This window comes from Aotus nancymaae, unplaced genomic scaffold, assembly GCF_030222135.1.
Source record: "Aotus nancymaae isolate 86718 unplaced genomic scaffold, 86718_ANA_hifiasm-v0.15.2.pri h1tg000010l, whole genome shotgun sequence".
Lineage (NCBI taxonomy): Eukaryota > Metazoa > Chordata > Mammalia > Primates > Aotidae > Aotus > Aotus nancymaae.
In genome coordinates this window covers 33,963,209-33,979,792 of record NW_026988421.1, presented here as the reverse complement: position 1 = coordinate 33,979,792, position 16,584 = coordinate 33,963,209, and the positions used below count along the sequence as shown (strand labels likewise).

The window sequence follows — 16,584 nt, the reverse complement described above, 5'->3', positions numbered from 1 at the left end:
GTAGAATGGAAATAGAACAGTTCCTTCACAGGGTTGATGTGAAGATTAAAGGATCAAATGTGCATAAAACACTTAACATGGAACCTCAATAAGTTAGCTACTTTTATATAATAAATCCTTAATGCTTTAGTGCTTATCATAGAGGTAATGAATTACATTCACTTCAAATAAAGACAACATAGAACAACCATTTACAGTAATTATAGGCTAAAATAACAATGCATGGCTTGCCTGCTAATATTATACATTAGTGAGTGGTTTCTTATTTATAAAAGTTGAAAGTCTTTAAGTAGAAGAGTTTCTGCATTAAAACAAAACAAAGCAAAACAAAACAAAACAAGAGTTGCCTTAACACTAATATTTTGAAAAGGAAGAGGCAAAAATTTGGATTCTAGAAGAGATTATCTTCCAGTGGCTCATAAGACTGCAACAGTACAGCCAATGTCAATTCGATAGTGATTAACTTAATCTAGTGTTCAATGTAAAGAACAACTTCTTGGTAGATTTGAAATATTTTTCTTCTATTTAGGATCCAGTTTATCTGAAATACATTATACCCTAAAATATAAACTACTCACCAGAACTCTGAAGTTAGTTTGAGTTATTTTAAAGCTTATGTGGTAAATGAATTAGAAAGGTTATATTAAAAGAAATACAAACAACCAAAACTACAGAGAAATAGCTTTGTTGGTTAATATATGTTCATTTCAGTTCAACAAGCATTACTGACTGAATACCTTCCCCATGCAAAGCTCCTTATGTAGGTACTTTGAGAATTCAAAGGTAAGTTATGACCTGGTCTTTAGGCCTGATTGCTATAGTGGATTGCTTAGAGGAAACAAACATTTAGTATACAGTTAAATATTTATGCAACTAAAGAGCTATTTTTTCAGCAAGAATGTACTGCTTGCCCACCAAATGCCAGGCATATAGAGGAAAGAATGCATTATGAACTGAAATAGAGGCATGAAATGTAACTGGAGAAAAGTGTCATTCTGATTGAGGACTTCATAAGGTGGTACTTGAAATGCCCGAATTATGATCGCTACCACCCAGGCACCAGAGTATGTTTGCTTCATAGAGGTTATGGCTTTCTGACCACTGAATAAGGACCTGAGATCTTCTGTGAATGTAGAACTTTTTCACATAAAGACCTCAAATCAAGAATTTCTTCCAAATGGTTTTGTTTGCAAAGAAAAAAATTACCAAAAATCGTGTCAATATAGGATAGATATTGACCTAGGAGCTTTTTTTAAAGAAGTTATGAATTATTTTTCTAACCTTATGTGACTTTTCATCACTGTTTTTACTATTATTTACAACAGTGCTTTCTTCCACTCTGATGTTTTCCAGTTCTGAAGGTAAATACGAAGTAACTTAGCAATTAAAATTCTTGTACTTCTGATGAAGCTCTAATTGGATCTTCAACTTTCAAAAAAAAAGCCTATTTACTTTGTCAAACAGCTCTGGATTAAAAGTAACCTCTGTTCATATTCTTTAATGGAACATAATCTATAACCACAATGTTCGGTAATGCTAATAAGTTTTGGCATGTAACAGAAAAATACAGATTACTGTTCATTATTTAATTTGTCTGCATTTATGACATTTATCATAAATTGTAAGATAAAGGAAATAAGTAAATCTTTAATTATGACTGACTTAAAGGATTCCGATAATTAAAACTATTCAAGAACAATAAAGACATAATAAAGTGTAGGCACTTACTCAGTATATAAATCTTCTATCATTGCAACAATAATAACGATGAGAGACACAGCAAATATCTGACATCCAGAACCAATGAGAGAGGAAAATATCAGTGGGTGACTCGATGGTCTAAATACATCTCCGTGCACCTGTTTCCATCCATATTCATCGCCTAGGTCTCTATCCTGTATACAAATATATATACAGAGAGAGAGAAAAAAGCAAATCATTCAGAATCAAACTAAAACACAGAAAATAGGTAAAAATTAGTTTTAAGTTTCCTCCCTCCGAATTTATAGCTACTTAAAGAAATTCAAAATATTGAGAAAATATATTCCAAATTTAACATAATCACTGCTTTAGTAACAATGTTAAAATGCTGAGGTTCAGGAAGTTGACTCCTGGTTGTGCTCAGATAATCTCAAATAATGGAAAAAGAAAAGGTAAAATTGGTAGCAAACTGACTCTCTTATTGTCACTTTCAGACACTACTCTTGCCATTCACATCATAGCTGTCATATACAATCAGGGGCTAGGTGGAAAGTGAACAAGAATATCAAAACCAGTACTAGATGCCCTAAAAATGCAGAAATGTCCTTTAAAGCCTAGAATCTAAGAAAACATATGGGGGAAATATTGGAGATGGATGTTTTTATTTAACAGTCTATAAAGTATTTTTTTTTTAAACAATTTTATTTTTACTTTGCAACCTTAGTAAGCAAGTGCTCCTTAAACATTTTCTAACAAAGCTTACTCCTAAAACAGTATTTCCTAAGGAATAGCAGTCCCTCAAGGTAATCTGTTTTGGTGTGGAGAATCCTGGTCAGAGGCACCAAATGCTTTATCCACCTTCTAATATTTCACAGTATACTCTAGTATATTAAAATTTAAAAGTTTAAACCATTTCCTAAGTCAGGCATGGAGACTCACACCTATAACCCCAGTACTTTGGAAGGCCAAGGCAGGAGGATTGCTTGAGGACAGGAGCTAGAGACCAGCCTGGGCAGCATAGTAAGACATGTCTCTACAACAAATAAAAAAACAGCCAGAGGTGGGGCCTGTAGTCCTTGCTACTTGGGAAGCTGAGTTGGCAGGATCACTTGAACTCTTGAATTAGAAGTTACAGTAAGCTATGATCACACCTCTACACTCCAGCCTGTCTCTTAAAATAAATCTCCTAAATTTATTTAATGATACAATATACCTATATAGAATATCTATTAGCTACCACTCTATATAACACATTTTGTTCTATAACTTAGTAAAAGAACTTAGAAAACAAATCTTTCCTCTGAATCCACTAAACTAAATACAAATTAACCCATTCCCTGAATTTTAAGCAATATTTAACAGTATTCAAAAGTTACTAATACAGGTCTACATCCTCCTAGCTGCAATTCTGAAACAAAAAGTTCTAAAAACTAAAAGTTTATTTCTTAGGTTTGACATATTCTTACTTGGTGGCAAAACCAGGCTTGAACTAACAAGAAGTTATACTATTTATGTATCCCACTTTAGGTGAATGTTCATATGTTTTGCTGAAAAAAAAATTAATTTTATTTGATTACAGGGCATGGTTACAGACCACACTGGGCATTTTACATTTTTCTTAACTCTAAAAATCCTGAACTCTGGAAACTCATCTGGCCCCAAGGACTTCTGATAAGAAATTATGATCTATCTTCCAATATTTAAAACTTAACACTCAGTTAAAATGTTTTTACAAATATGTTTACTCACCATATCATCCATTTCTTCCTCTTTACTGTACCGAGCATAATCTTTTCTTAATGTTCTCATTAAAATCATTGAAACTAAGCCCACCAAGAAGATCACCATCATGAAGGAGTTGAAAATTGAAAACCAATGAATCTAAAATAACAGAAAATAAAATGTTACCAACCTGCAATATCAGCCACAAAATTCATAGGTTCCAAGAGGACAACTGGATGTTAATGCAAAGAAAAAAAGTCTTTTAAAATCTTTAGATAAAAATCCAAATTTAAGACACTTTGAGGATGAGTATTCATTATGCCAAGGGATTGGCTTTCTTTACAATAAGCTCCCATATGTTAAAAAACATGCTACCATTTATATAAATTTTCAAAATCAAATTTATTGTTTAAAAAAAAGTATAATTTGGCCATACAGCCTATGCTATTCAGCATTAAAACAGCATAGCATGGAAAGGCAGCATGCTTTCCATAAACAGTATGGAAAAAATACGGGCTCTGGAGTCAAACATAGTCAATTTCTGGCTATGTGACCTCAGATTTCTCATCTGGAAAATTGAGAAAATAATGCTTACCTTTTAAGTGATTTGTAGGGCTTAATAACATATATATAAAAAGTATGGCACCTTAGATATTCACTCAGTAAATGTTACTTCCCTTCCCCCCAACTGAACAAGTTGAAAATCTCCTTAAAATACTAAGACTAAACCAGTATACTTGACTGCTATGGACTTAGATCACCATCCTGAATGATTGGCTTTACTTGCTCCCAGTTACATCCTCATCCTCTTACCATCATTATTCAGCCCTTTCCAAATCCATGTTACATAAAATACTGAGGCATCCTTTAGTTCTTCAATGTTCTTGAAGCTCTTGGCTTTAATTTTATCCACACATTTGTTACAACATTACATCTAGATTCTGGTTCATAATCACAAGGTACTACTATATCTCTCAGTGGATTTCAAAATGTAGCACATCTAATTTGAACTAAGTCTGTGGCACTGCCCAGTTATTTCTTTATTTACATTTTAATTCCCAAAAGATCTTTAGGGATAGTCCCAATTTCTTTCCTCTCTTCAAGGTCCCAATGCCATCCTTTCTCCTGCCTTCCCTTGAAGCAAATCCTGTCTTCTACTACCCATCATGACAAAACTTTTCCACATCCACTCTTTGAAGTGTTTTTCCCCTCTCATTTTGCTTCCCAACCCCTCCACCTTTCACTAGCATCAGCAATCTCCAAAGGTCCTTATGATGTCTACTCCCTGGAGTTGTCATAAGGTTTAAACAATAAAGGTAAAGCAAATAATATAGTGTCTGGCACATCATAAACACTAAATAAAATCTAAAAGTTATTGTTATTGCTATTATTATCTTTTGAAGTGCTTGCTTCATCTTTTGTCCTTCATTCTTTTCATCTTCTCACCTCCTGATCCTTTCAATGCCAATACTTTTCAAAGGAGACATGTTCCAGTTCTTCCCTCACTTCCTCCAAAACACAATACAATCTCACTTTTGCCCCACAGAATTTCTCTGAAAGGCCTGCAATGAACTTCTAAACCGATTCAGCAGCCAATTATCTGCCTCACTCTCCTTGATCTCTCTGCCACATCTGACCTTTCCTGACACTACAGCATCCTACTTCACTGGCTGCGGCTTCTCCTCTTTCATCTTCCATGCTGGCTCCTCCCATCCTTTGTGAACTTTTCTAAAAGCTCCAGTCTTAGTACTCTGCTGTGACTTCTTTAGGCTCTCAGAACTTTTAACCAGCATTCCAACGATGATGGACCCTCTCCCCCCACCTCCCACCTCACTCCAAATTGCTAGTCTTCTTTTTCACTCACGTTTCAGGCTTTTGCTAACTACAATAATTTCCACTTGAATGTCTTTCTGGAATTTCAGACTCAGACTGCCCTAAAGTACATTCATAATCTTCCACCTCATATATAACACTTGTTTCTGATGCTCTAACTTCTGTTAATGGTACTAACATTTAGCTTTGAAATTTTAGAAGTATCTCTGGCTCTTCCTTCTCCTTAATTCTTCATAGATAATAATTATTAAGCATGTATTTTTCTTCAAAATGACCCGTATCTATCTTCTCTGCTCCATTCCCATGCCATCACCTCATACCTTGATAGCACTAATGGCCTCCTAGTTGGCCTTTTTTTTGGTCTCTCCCCTTCCTTTCAATCTGTCCTGTAGAAAGCTATCAAGGAAATCTTTCTGAACCATGTTCATATATCAGTCCTCTATTCTAAAACTTAGAGCTGTATACCCTATTTCTCTCATATCAAATCTATTTTCTCCAATATTCTATACTCCCTGTAATATGGTCATCTCACCTTATCTTGTCAACTTTTCTTTCCATTGTATTCTATATTCCAATAAGGCTTATCCCCTCTTTAAGAACCCACAAGCACAGCACACTCACTTCAACCTCTGTATTTTTCTCATAATTTCTTCTCATGTAAGATCTATTTCTATTCCCCTTAGCAAACTCTACCCAGTCTTTAAATTCCAACACAAGCACCTTCCCCTCCATGAAACCTCTTATCTACGTATTACATTCTTCACAGATATCCTCCTGCTCTAAAATTCTACAGGTACATACATATGTATTGCTGTGTATGATTAGGACATATGTTAACTTGGGCTAATGTGCCGAATATGTGCACAAAGGTGACAGGAAGTCTTGGCTCTGTTACCTAACTGAGGTTTAAGGGATGGGATAAACTCTATGGCTCTTCCTGAAAAACAGGAGACTGCCTCTTCGGAAGATTATTCCTTTATTCAACAATTTATTTATTGAGTACCTAGTGAAATTATAAAGGAACCAAGAAATGCATTTTTTTTTGTTTGTTAGAAATGTTTGCTCAAAAAAGATTACACAAATGTGAGTTTATTGTAAAAGTATCATTTAAGATTCATAAAAGTAGTCTATGATTTTCCAATGATTTGACTTTGTTTCTACCCTTAGATGTTAATAACCCAGAAAAGCTCAAGAAAGGGAAAGAAAAATGACATATATCTTCTTTTAGTCAATTTATGAAAATTTTTATGATAAAGAAGTTTTATATAGTTACTACTTAGTAGTAACTATACTAATTAGACACACACAAAATGTTGAAATTTCTAACAAGGCTCTAATTTTCTAATCTAAGATATATGCAATCTAATCTATTATAATGTAGTAATAACCTGAAATTTTATAATATTCTTTTATTGTAAAAATTATGAGATGCTATATAATTGTGAAATTATTATACCAGGGAAAATACTTCTTAAAAATAAAAAAAAAGTCACAAAACCGTTTACTAACCCTACTAACTGCTGCATGCCAGCACCCCCTAGTGTCACTAATCCTGAAGTTGCATCCTCAATTTATCATAAATTTTAGAACACAACTGGAGATGAAAAACTATACCAACAATACTGCCTCTGACATGCTATGTGCCAAACACTGAACTAGGTGCTTTATATCAACATGAAATTTCCCAACAGCTCTGCAAGGTACTATAATCCTTGCTTCACTATTAAGGGAAAAGAAGCTGAAGAACTCAATAACCAAGGTTATAGTAAGTGGCAAAGCATCGGAGTTTGAATTCAGCTCTAACTCCTTTGCTTGCACTGTTAGCCACTGTATTAGAAGCAATCCCTATACTTGTACAGATCATATCCCCTCCTTCTATTAAGGAAAACGATGCAATATTTCTCTTTTTCTCCTGCATTGTCAGTTTTGCAATCTCCACTGAACCCTATCAGCATATAATGTTTTTCTTACATCTTAAAAAAAAAAAAAAAAAAAGGAAAATCTCCTAACTCCATTTTCCCTACTGGCTACTGCACCATTTCTTTGCTCCCTTTAGCAGCCAAGCACCTCACAAGTCCATACTTGCTGTCTCCAATTCCTCTCCTCTCATTCTCTTACAGCAGCTCTGTTCAGATTCTGAATGCCCCACCATTACACCCAAATTGCTGTCAAGTTCGCTAGACTCCAGGTTAATCCAATGAGTACTTTTCAGTACTCATCTTACTTTACCTAACAGCAAAAATTCAGAACTAATCTCTCTATCCTCCGCGATACACTTTCTTCTCCCGGCTTTCAGAACTCCTTACCTTCCCTTCCTCACTTCCTTCCCTTCCTTCCTTCCCTCCTTTCCTTTCCTCCCTCCCTCTTTCTCCTCCCTCCTTCCCATCCTTCCTTCCCTCCCTCCCTCTCTCTTTCCCCTCCCTCCCTCTTTCTCCTTCCTTCCCTCCCTCCCTCTTCCTCCTTCCTTCCCTCCCTCCCTCTTCCTTTCTTCCTTCTCTCTTCTTTCTCTCTCTCTCTCTTCTTTGTTTGTTTGCCTCAAAGCCCTTAACTGAACTCCTCTGCTTTTCCTAAACTCTTACTACTGCACCAGGGCTTAGTCCTTGGTTCTCTTCTCTCCCTACATTTCCCTTCCTTAGTAATTACTACATCTAGTCTCATAGTTATAAATATGATCTGTATGCCAATTACTGCAAGATTTGTATCTCTAGCCCAGACCTCTTTCCTGAACTCCAGGACTAATAATCAAATTTGCTGGTCAATATCTCCATTTGGATATTGTATAGGCACACCAAAACTAACATGTCCCACTGTACCCTAATCTTCCCCTCTAAATCTCCTCCAAATACAGCCCCAGTGACATCAGCTCCATGCAGACTGAAAACCCTAGAGTTTGTCTCAACCTTTTTTTACCTTCCTATCCATCAGGAAATCTCACTGGCTTTAACTTCAAAATATATTCACAATCTAACATCTTTTCATCACCTATCCTGCTACCACCCTGGTCTGAGCTACTTTACCTCTTATCTGGATTGCTATACCAGCCTCTCCACTGGTCTCTCTGCTTCTACCCTTGACTTCCAGAACCTATTCTCGACATAATAATCTGATCCTTTTAAAACAAAAGATGTGTTACTCCCCTGCTGAAAACACTACAGTGCTCCCCTGCCACCTTTGCATTCAAGAGTAAAATCCAAAGTCCTTAAAATGATCATGGAGGATCTGATTCCCGCTACCTCTCTGACGTCATCTTCTTGCTAGTCCTCAAACCACAATAACCATATCCTCACTGTACTAGACTTTTCAATGGTGTTGCCTCTGCCTGGAATACTCTTTCCCCCAGATATCCACATTCTTTATTTCCTTCAACTCCTTCAAGCTTTTGCTCAACAATCCACCTCAGAGGCTTACCTTGACTATGGAATATAAAACTGCATCTTGCCCAACCCCTAGTAATCTTGTTCTGCTGTCTACTTTCTTTTTTGACACACTTCCCTTTGAATGCAGTGTTTTCACTTATTATGTTCATTTCATGTCTCCTCCACTAGAATGTAAGTTCCTAGAGGGTACAGATCTTTGTCTCTATATTTTAATGTATCCTACTTACCTAGTACAGTGCTTGGCAGATAGCAGGTGCTCAATTAATATGTGTTGAAATAATAAATACAGTATAATGCTTTACAGTGAAAATACTAAAAGGCAGTCTTCCCCCTAAGTTGTCAATGCCCAATAGGGCTAGAAACAAGGCAGACCTAAGAGTTCCAGTAGGGAGTGCCAGTTAAGAGCCTTCATATCCTCAAATGTTTTCTAAATCTTGAAATTATCCATGTCTATAACCCTATTCAATATTGCCGAGCATTATACTTAAGGAGAACACACAGCAGGTGAGGTTGAGGTGGGGATTGAGTAGGGAGAAAATTTTAGCTCCATGAGTAGTGTACTAAATCCTTCAGTAAGGACAATTCAGGGAGGGCGTGGTGGCTCTCGCCTGTAATCTCAGCACTTTGGGAGGTCAAGGCAGGCGGATCATTTGAGGTCAGGAACTCAAGATCAGCCTGGCCAACATGGCAAAACCCTATTTCTACTAAAAAAAATACAAAAATTAGCCGGGCTTGGTGGCAGGTGCCTGTAATCCCAGCTAACTTGGGAGGTTTAGGCAGGAGAATTGCTTGAACCCAGGAAGCAGAGGTTGCAGTGAGCCAAGATCACACCACTGCACTCCAGCCTAGGTGACAAATAACAAATTATGCTATTTGCTCCCCCCCAAAAAGGGCAAATAGCATAATTTTTAAAATCTTTGAAGTCTGAGGAAGATTAGAAGTAGTGATATGTTCCAGTAGAGTCTAAGAATGTAACCTAACAGTAATACGTAAATCTGAGACAACAAAAACTTATGGGCCATCTCAAAAACAGGTGATTAATAAACTTTAAAATTCTAGTCCAAAAGATTAGATCAAAAGAAAGAAACAGTAATTCAGGAAGAAACTCAAAAGAACAGATATATCCCCATATGCCTTGTGTTTTTATCTTCATTCTGGAGGAGGAAACCACCAAAACAAAGTCTGATTTTTGCTATAAAGAACCAAAACTACCTGTACAAAATGAACACTAATGCCACCGGCCTTATGAACTAAAATTCAGCAAGTATCTGTCAGTGGGGGCTGGGGGAAGTAGGGGTATTTCTTCCCATTCTTGATGTCTCTTTCTATGTGGAAGGATTTTGCAACCAGAAATTCCTGACCTCAATCCACTCTCTCATTACCTCCTTCTCATGCATACATTCCATTGTTTCTCTACACCGTAAGTTTTATAAGGGCAAGTGCCCACATGGGAAAGCCTACAATATACTGTCTGAGTGTGTTGTCTAATTCTGAGTTTCGGTATAAGAAGCCCACTTAATCACAGATAGATGGAAGCCACATTCCCCAATATTCACCTTATTAGAAGTCCAATGCACTATCCATTGTGTAACACAGCCACCTAATATATTCATCTGATTTGTGGCATTTTGGCTTCCCATATGTTATATTTTTCTTTGTATATCTCTTAATTGGTTTAAACCACAAGCACAAAGAAGGAAGTTTTTGATTGCTCCTCTAAAACTCCCTATCATCTTTATGACTTCAAGTTCATGCTTTAAATCACCATCAGCTAAACCTTTTAATCTACAGTCCTCAACACAGTGCCCTGCAAATGACAGATGCTCAGTATTTGTTAAACTAATTGGTGCCCATATTCAATGTCTTAAAATACACTATTTACCTACCCGATGTTGAAAAAAGGACGGATCAAGATATTTGTCAAATCGATCTTCAAATTTTACATCTGACTTTTTCCATTTTACCTGAAAAAACAATTTTCATTTGAAAATAAAGGCCAGTAAACAAATTAAAATCTGATGACAAAACTCTGGGCAAAATATAGAACAATTACACAGACTTAGAATTAAAATTCACTAGAGAAATGAAGGAAAGTTACTTACAACATGAGAAGTTATGATAAAACTAATTAACTCTTCTCTCCATTTATTGACAAAACAACTTTCCAAAGAGGGGTTGTTTTAGTTTTCAAGGACTGTTCACTATTGTTGACTTATATATTATGACCTGATAAATATGATATGAACTGAACTAGTACAAGCTCAAATCACAAGTGTCTAAATCAATTAAAATAAGAATCTGTACATCTGCCTGGTATGATTCCATCCTGCACAGCTGTTCTCTTGAGCAACAGTCATTTATCTCCGTCTGCCTTCTCTCCCACCTAAGTGCATGCTGCCACCCCATGGAAGATTTGATGGATGGGACATGAGCCCCCTTAGGCCCCAGAACTATCTTTTCAGTTGTGAATTAAAGGTCAACAAAGATTACTACTTTAAGGTGGATAATGATGAAAATGAGCACCAATTATCTTTTTAATTCAACCATTGTTGAAGACAGTGTGGCGATTCCTCAAGGATCTAGAAACAGAAATACCATTTGACCCAGAAATCCCATTACTGGGTATATACCCAAAGGATTATAAATCATTCTGTTATAAAGACACATGTACGTGCATGTTTATTGCGGCATTGTTCACAATAGCAAAGACTTGGAACCAACCCAAATGCCCATCAATGATAGACTGGATAAAGAAAATGTGGCGTATATACACCATGGAATACTATGCAGCCATAAAAAAGGATAAGTTCATGTCCTTTGCAGGGACACAGATGAAACTGGAAACCATCATTCTCAGCAAACTGACATAAGACCAGAAAACCAAACACTGAATGTTCTCACTCATAAGTGGGTGTTGAACAATGAGAACACATGGACACAGGGAGGGGAACATCACACATTGGGGCCTGGGGGATGAGGGGTTAGGGGAGGAATAGCAGGGGGTGAGGGGATTGGGGAGGGTTAGCATTAGGAGAAATACCTAACATAGATGACGGGGCAATGGATGCAGCAAACTACCACCATGGCATATGTATACCTACATAATAAACCTGCACGATCTGCACATGTACACCAGAACTTAAAAGTATAATAAATGAATTTTTTTTAAAAAAAGAATGGTCAGTTTAGGTAGAGGCCAGTGCAAAAGATGAATTGCACATTGTTGAAGCAGAGGCAATGAATTATGAAGGCAATTCAATTAAAGCAACACTGGCAACTTTGAAAATGTCTGCACAGCCAACGGTTTCCCTTGGGGGCTTTGAAATACCACCACCAGTGGTCCTATGGTTGAAGTGTGGTTCAGGGCCAGTATATACTAGTGGACAGTATTTAGTAGCTGCAGAGGAAGATGCAGAGTCAGAAGATGAAGAGAAGGAGGATGCGAAACTCTTAAGTATATGTGGAAAGCAGTTTGCCCCTGGAGGTGGTACTGAGGTTCAATCGAAAAAAGTAAAACTTCCTGCTGATGAAGATGATGATGATGATTTTGATGACAAAGAAACTGAAGAAAAAGCACCAGTGAAGAAATCTATACAAGATAATTCAGCCAAAAATGCACAGAAGTCAAACTGGAATGGAAAAGATTCAAAACTATCAACTCCAAGATCAAAAGGACAAAAATCCTTCAAAAACAGGAAAAAACTCCTGCAACACCAAAAGGACCTAGTTCTGTAGAAGATATTAAAGCAAAAATGAAAGCAAGTATAGAAAAAGCACACTGAACAGTCCTGGGCACTAACTGGTAAATTAAGCCCAAGGGTGGGGACAAAGGAAAAGGAGAGACAAATAGAGTCCATACTGAGTATCATCAACAAGCCAGACTGAAGTCTTCTATCTTAATTGCAATATCCTTTTCTGATTTGTCACAGATGCCTCTTCAGGCTAGAAATAATCTCACTCGTAGTTCCCTAAAGCACTTTCTTCTGACTGCTGTGATTCAGTGAACCTTGCCCTTTCCTTTCTACTACTTGTGCATTTGCCTCACCTCTGCCCATGTTTTCAATCACCTTTGTATCTCCTTAGCTACTCAGTAAATATTTGAATGAATTTAATCTGTACATCTTTATTTTTAGACTGCATTACTTTTATTACAACTATAAAATTCCTTTGTTAAGTTCAGTTATGCAACTATTATTTGCATCAGGTACATATGCACAAAGCTTGAAAAACTTTCAAAATTGACTACTAGCAATGGACTCATTCCAGATACGAGGCAATAACTGGCAGAGAGGCGACCTTCACTAAATTTCTTTCTCATTTCACTATTTTTAAGCCTAAGAGAACAGAAAAAGCTTGACAGTTGCTAAAAGGTTCTGACAAGCTCTCACTGTGCAGGAGTATATTATTCCAACTGACAGAGCAAGCCATGGCAAACTATATCTATCCAGAAACTTTGAATACATCATCACTTCTATCTGCAACATTAAAAAGGAAAGGGAAACAATATGAAGTACTGCAATCTAAAAATGTAACCATAAAAATACATGACTGGGTTACTCTAATTACTCAGATAGTAAACTTGGCTGTAGCAAATGGTTTAGGTCCCGCAAAGGCATAACTGGTATCTAATACTGCAGACCTGAAGCAAATCTTCTCTTTGCTTTTAGGAGGCTGACTTAGGTACACTGAGGAAATGTAGTTTCAATAATATTCTGTTGCATCCCATTTCAAGCTACATTTTCATTTACTAAAGCTCAAAATCTAATGTTCAAAGCCACAAATTGTTGACATCAGGTCACAAACACTACTTCTTACATAAAACTATTTGAATACTTACTGAATATGACATCTGAATTTTAGTATTTGGAACCAGTTTCACCTTTCCTTCACTAGTTAGATTAACATCAACAATTCGATTTCCATTAAAACCTATTTCAAGTTTTTTGTAGGTCCAAAGATAGTAATCTTCTCCATTTTCATCAGCCTCACCAACAATACCTACAAAAGAAAAAACACTTTATACAAGGTAATACCACTTAATATTTAAAATATCCTAGAAGCTAAAAGCTCATTAAAAGTTTTTTAAATAAAAAAGCAACATTACCATAATTCCTCACAGTTAGAATAAGGCAAAAGTGCAAACTGGACTTCTACTCTTCATTAACTACTTAGCAAACACACATCATGGTCATACCAAGATGAAAAAGTGATAAACAGCTCAGCATAACCAAACACTAACTTGATTCTCAAATTTCATGCTTTGTCATTAGTATAATTTTCATTTTAACAATTATCATCTTATATAGGTATACTACGGATACAGTTTGGATCTGTGTCCTCACCCAAATCTTATACTGAAATGTAATCCCCAATGCTGGAGATGAAGCCTAGTGGGGGGTGATTAAATCACAGGGGCAGATTTTCCTGGTTTAATACCACCCCTACTTGGTACTGTCATTGCGATAGTGAGTTTTCCTGGGATCTAACATTTAAAAGCGTGTGGCACCTTTGCCCTCTCTTCCTCCTACTCCTGGCCACTCTAGGCTCCCCCTTCACCTTCTACCATAATTATAAGTTTCCTAAGGTCTCCCCAGAAGCTGAGCAGATGCTACTATGATTCCAGTACAGCCTGCAGAGCTGTGAGCCAATTAAACCTCTTTTCTTTTTAAATCACCTAGTCTCAGGTACTTCTTTATAGCGGTATTAGAACGGACTAATACAACTCCCTAACATCTCAAAATTTGAGGGAAGTGCTTACACCACCACCTATCAAGGTTACCCAGTGGTCAAACCAAAATTAAAATCAAGGTTTCCACATCCCTAGTCTAGTATTTTCTCTAAGAACCTATGATCTACCCATTCCTAGTAAGGTGCACATATGTATATATGGGTACCAAAACTTAACATGTCTCCTTTTTATACCTCAAGTACTGGATCTGTCCCTGGGAAATCAGCAAAATGAAAGGAATGCTGAAAATAAATGTTAATAAGGATACAGTTTAAAATCATCACTTTAATCAAAATTCGGGATATTGGAAGAAAATGATCCACAATGTTAGGGAAATATTATAGGTGGTAGCTGAGGATCCATCTCTCATGCCCTCAAACTGCCAGCTATTTGTCCAATGTTCCCCACCCAAGCCTGTATAGTTCCCAATAGCTTCATGCTCTATAGTTACTCCTTAGGGCCTTCATCCTATGGTTTAGTAAGTATTAGGGAAAAAAATATGATCATTTTTTATAAAATATTATTTATTAACCAAAGTGATTCTAAGAAGTATAGTTTTGTTTTTCCATGGACTTGTAGGGGGATAATGAAATCCTTCTTTTATCTTTATTTTTTATTGAGACAAGGTCTCACTCTGTCACCCAGGCTGGAGTATAGCGACACAATCATAACTCACTGCAGTCTCAAACTCCTGGGCTCAAGCCATCTTTCCACCTCAGCCTTCGGAGTAGTTAGAACTACAGGCAAGTGCCATCACACCTGGGTAAATGTTTTATTTTTTGTAGAGATAAATCTCACTATGTTGTCCAGGCTGGTTTCAAACTCCTGGCCTTGGTTTCTCAAAGTGCTGGGATTACAGGCATAAGCCACCACACCCAGCATGAAATCCTTCTAATAATTAATTTCCTTTTTTTTTTTTGAGACAGAGTCTTGCTCTGTTGCCCAGGCTGGATAGAGTGCAAGGGCGCAATCTCGGCTCACTGCAACCTCCACCCACTGGGTTCAAGAAATTCTTGTGCTTCAGCCTCCCAAGTAGTTGGGACTATAGGCATGCACCATCATGCACAGTTAATGTTTTCGTATTTTTAGTAGAGACGGGGTTTCGCCATGTTAGCCATGGTGGTCTCCAACTCCTGGTCCCAAGTGATCTGCCCACCTTAGCCTCCCAAACTGCTGGGATTACAGACATGAGCCACCATACCTAGCCAATAATTAATTTCATTAAGGTTTATTTACCTGTCTACTCTGAAAAACAGACTTTGGTGATAAAGACACAATTATATCAAGTAAGAAGCTATTCTCTAAGAGGCTTTTAAAAGATTCTGAAACCTTTACCCCAAGAAAAGTCAGATACAAAGTTGTTTTTTTTTTTTTTTCTGACAAGGAATCTCCATGGTTTAGACATTCAAGGACATCCAAAAGTATCTCCCCAAATAGGGCATATTCTAAAATTCCAGTGCTATAAAAAATTTAACAAAGGAAAGCACAGTTACCACTACTGCTAATGAGGCCCACAGCTATGAATGAAAAAATCTATAGCATGATGGCTTATGCCTATAATTCCAGAACTTTGGGAGGCTGAGGCAAGAGGATTGCTTGAAGCCAAAAGTTCAAGATTAGCTTAGGCAATAAAGCATGACACCTTGTCTCTACAAACACACCAAAAAAAAAAAAAAAGAGCCAGGCGTGGTAGTGTGCACCTGTAGTCCGAGCTGCTCAGGAGACCAAGGGAGAAGGATCACTTAAGCCCAGGAGTTCAAGTCTGCAATGAGCTATGATTATACCACTGCACTAACCTATAAGCAATGGAAAACAACAGGGAACAAATCCGCTCTCTCAAAAATAAAGGAAGCTCTAACCAATGGGTTTCCCTGAACTACAGGCTCAGAAAAATCTTCAGTGAATATTCAGCACATCTTCCTATCACTGTCAGAGCTGATCACAGAAATGTTTGCATTACCATAATAGTAAACGCAGTCATTTCTATGAAATGCTTACTATATATACCTAATTAACCTGCAACACAGTAATGATGATGTATATAATTATCTTTTGATATTACCTTTCTTATACATTTCATCTCAGTATGATATTAAACTCTGATCTCGTATGTTCAGACTTTGTTAGTTTACTGCTCATAACCACAGTAATCTGCTAACAATTTTAAGAATTAGAAGAAACATTCATTACACATAAGAGCAGATTTCCAGAGACAAAAGAAAG

At 36.9% G+C, this 16,584-nt stretch overlaps 1 protein-coding gene across 1 annotated transcript in view; it reads right to left on the bottom strand.

Annotated features, from left to right (window-relative positions):
* Positions 1-16,584, bottom strand: part of TM9SF3 (transmembrane 9 superfamily member 3) — a 70,298-nt gene that overhangs the window by 32,980 nt on the left and 20,734 nt on the right. Inside the window, exons 4-7 of the mRNA XM_012439487.2 lie at positions 13,471-13,631; positions 10,520-10,597; positions 3,451-3,582; positions 1,729-1,895 (exon numbers count right to left, since the gene is read on the bottom strand). Coding sequence (XP_012294910.1) covers positions 1,729-1,895; positions 3,451-3,582; positions 10,520-10,597; positions 13,471-13,631 — 538 coding nt within the window. The remainder of the gene's footprint in view (positions 1-1,728; positions 1,896-3,450; positions 3,583-10,519; positions 10,598-13,470; positions 13,632-16,584) is intronic.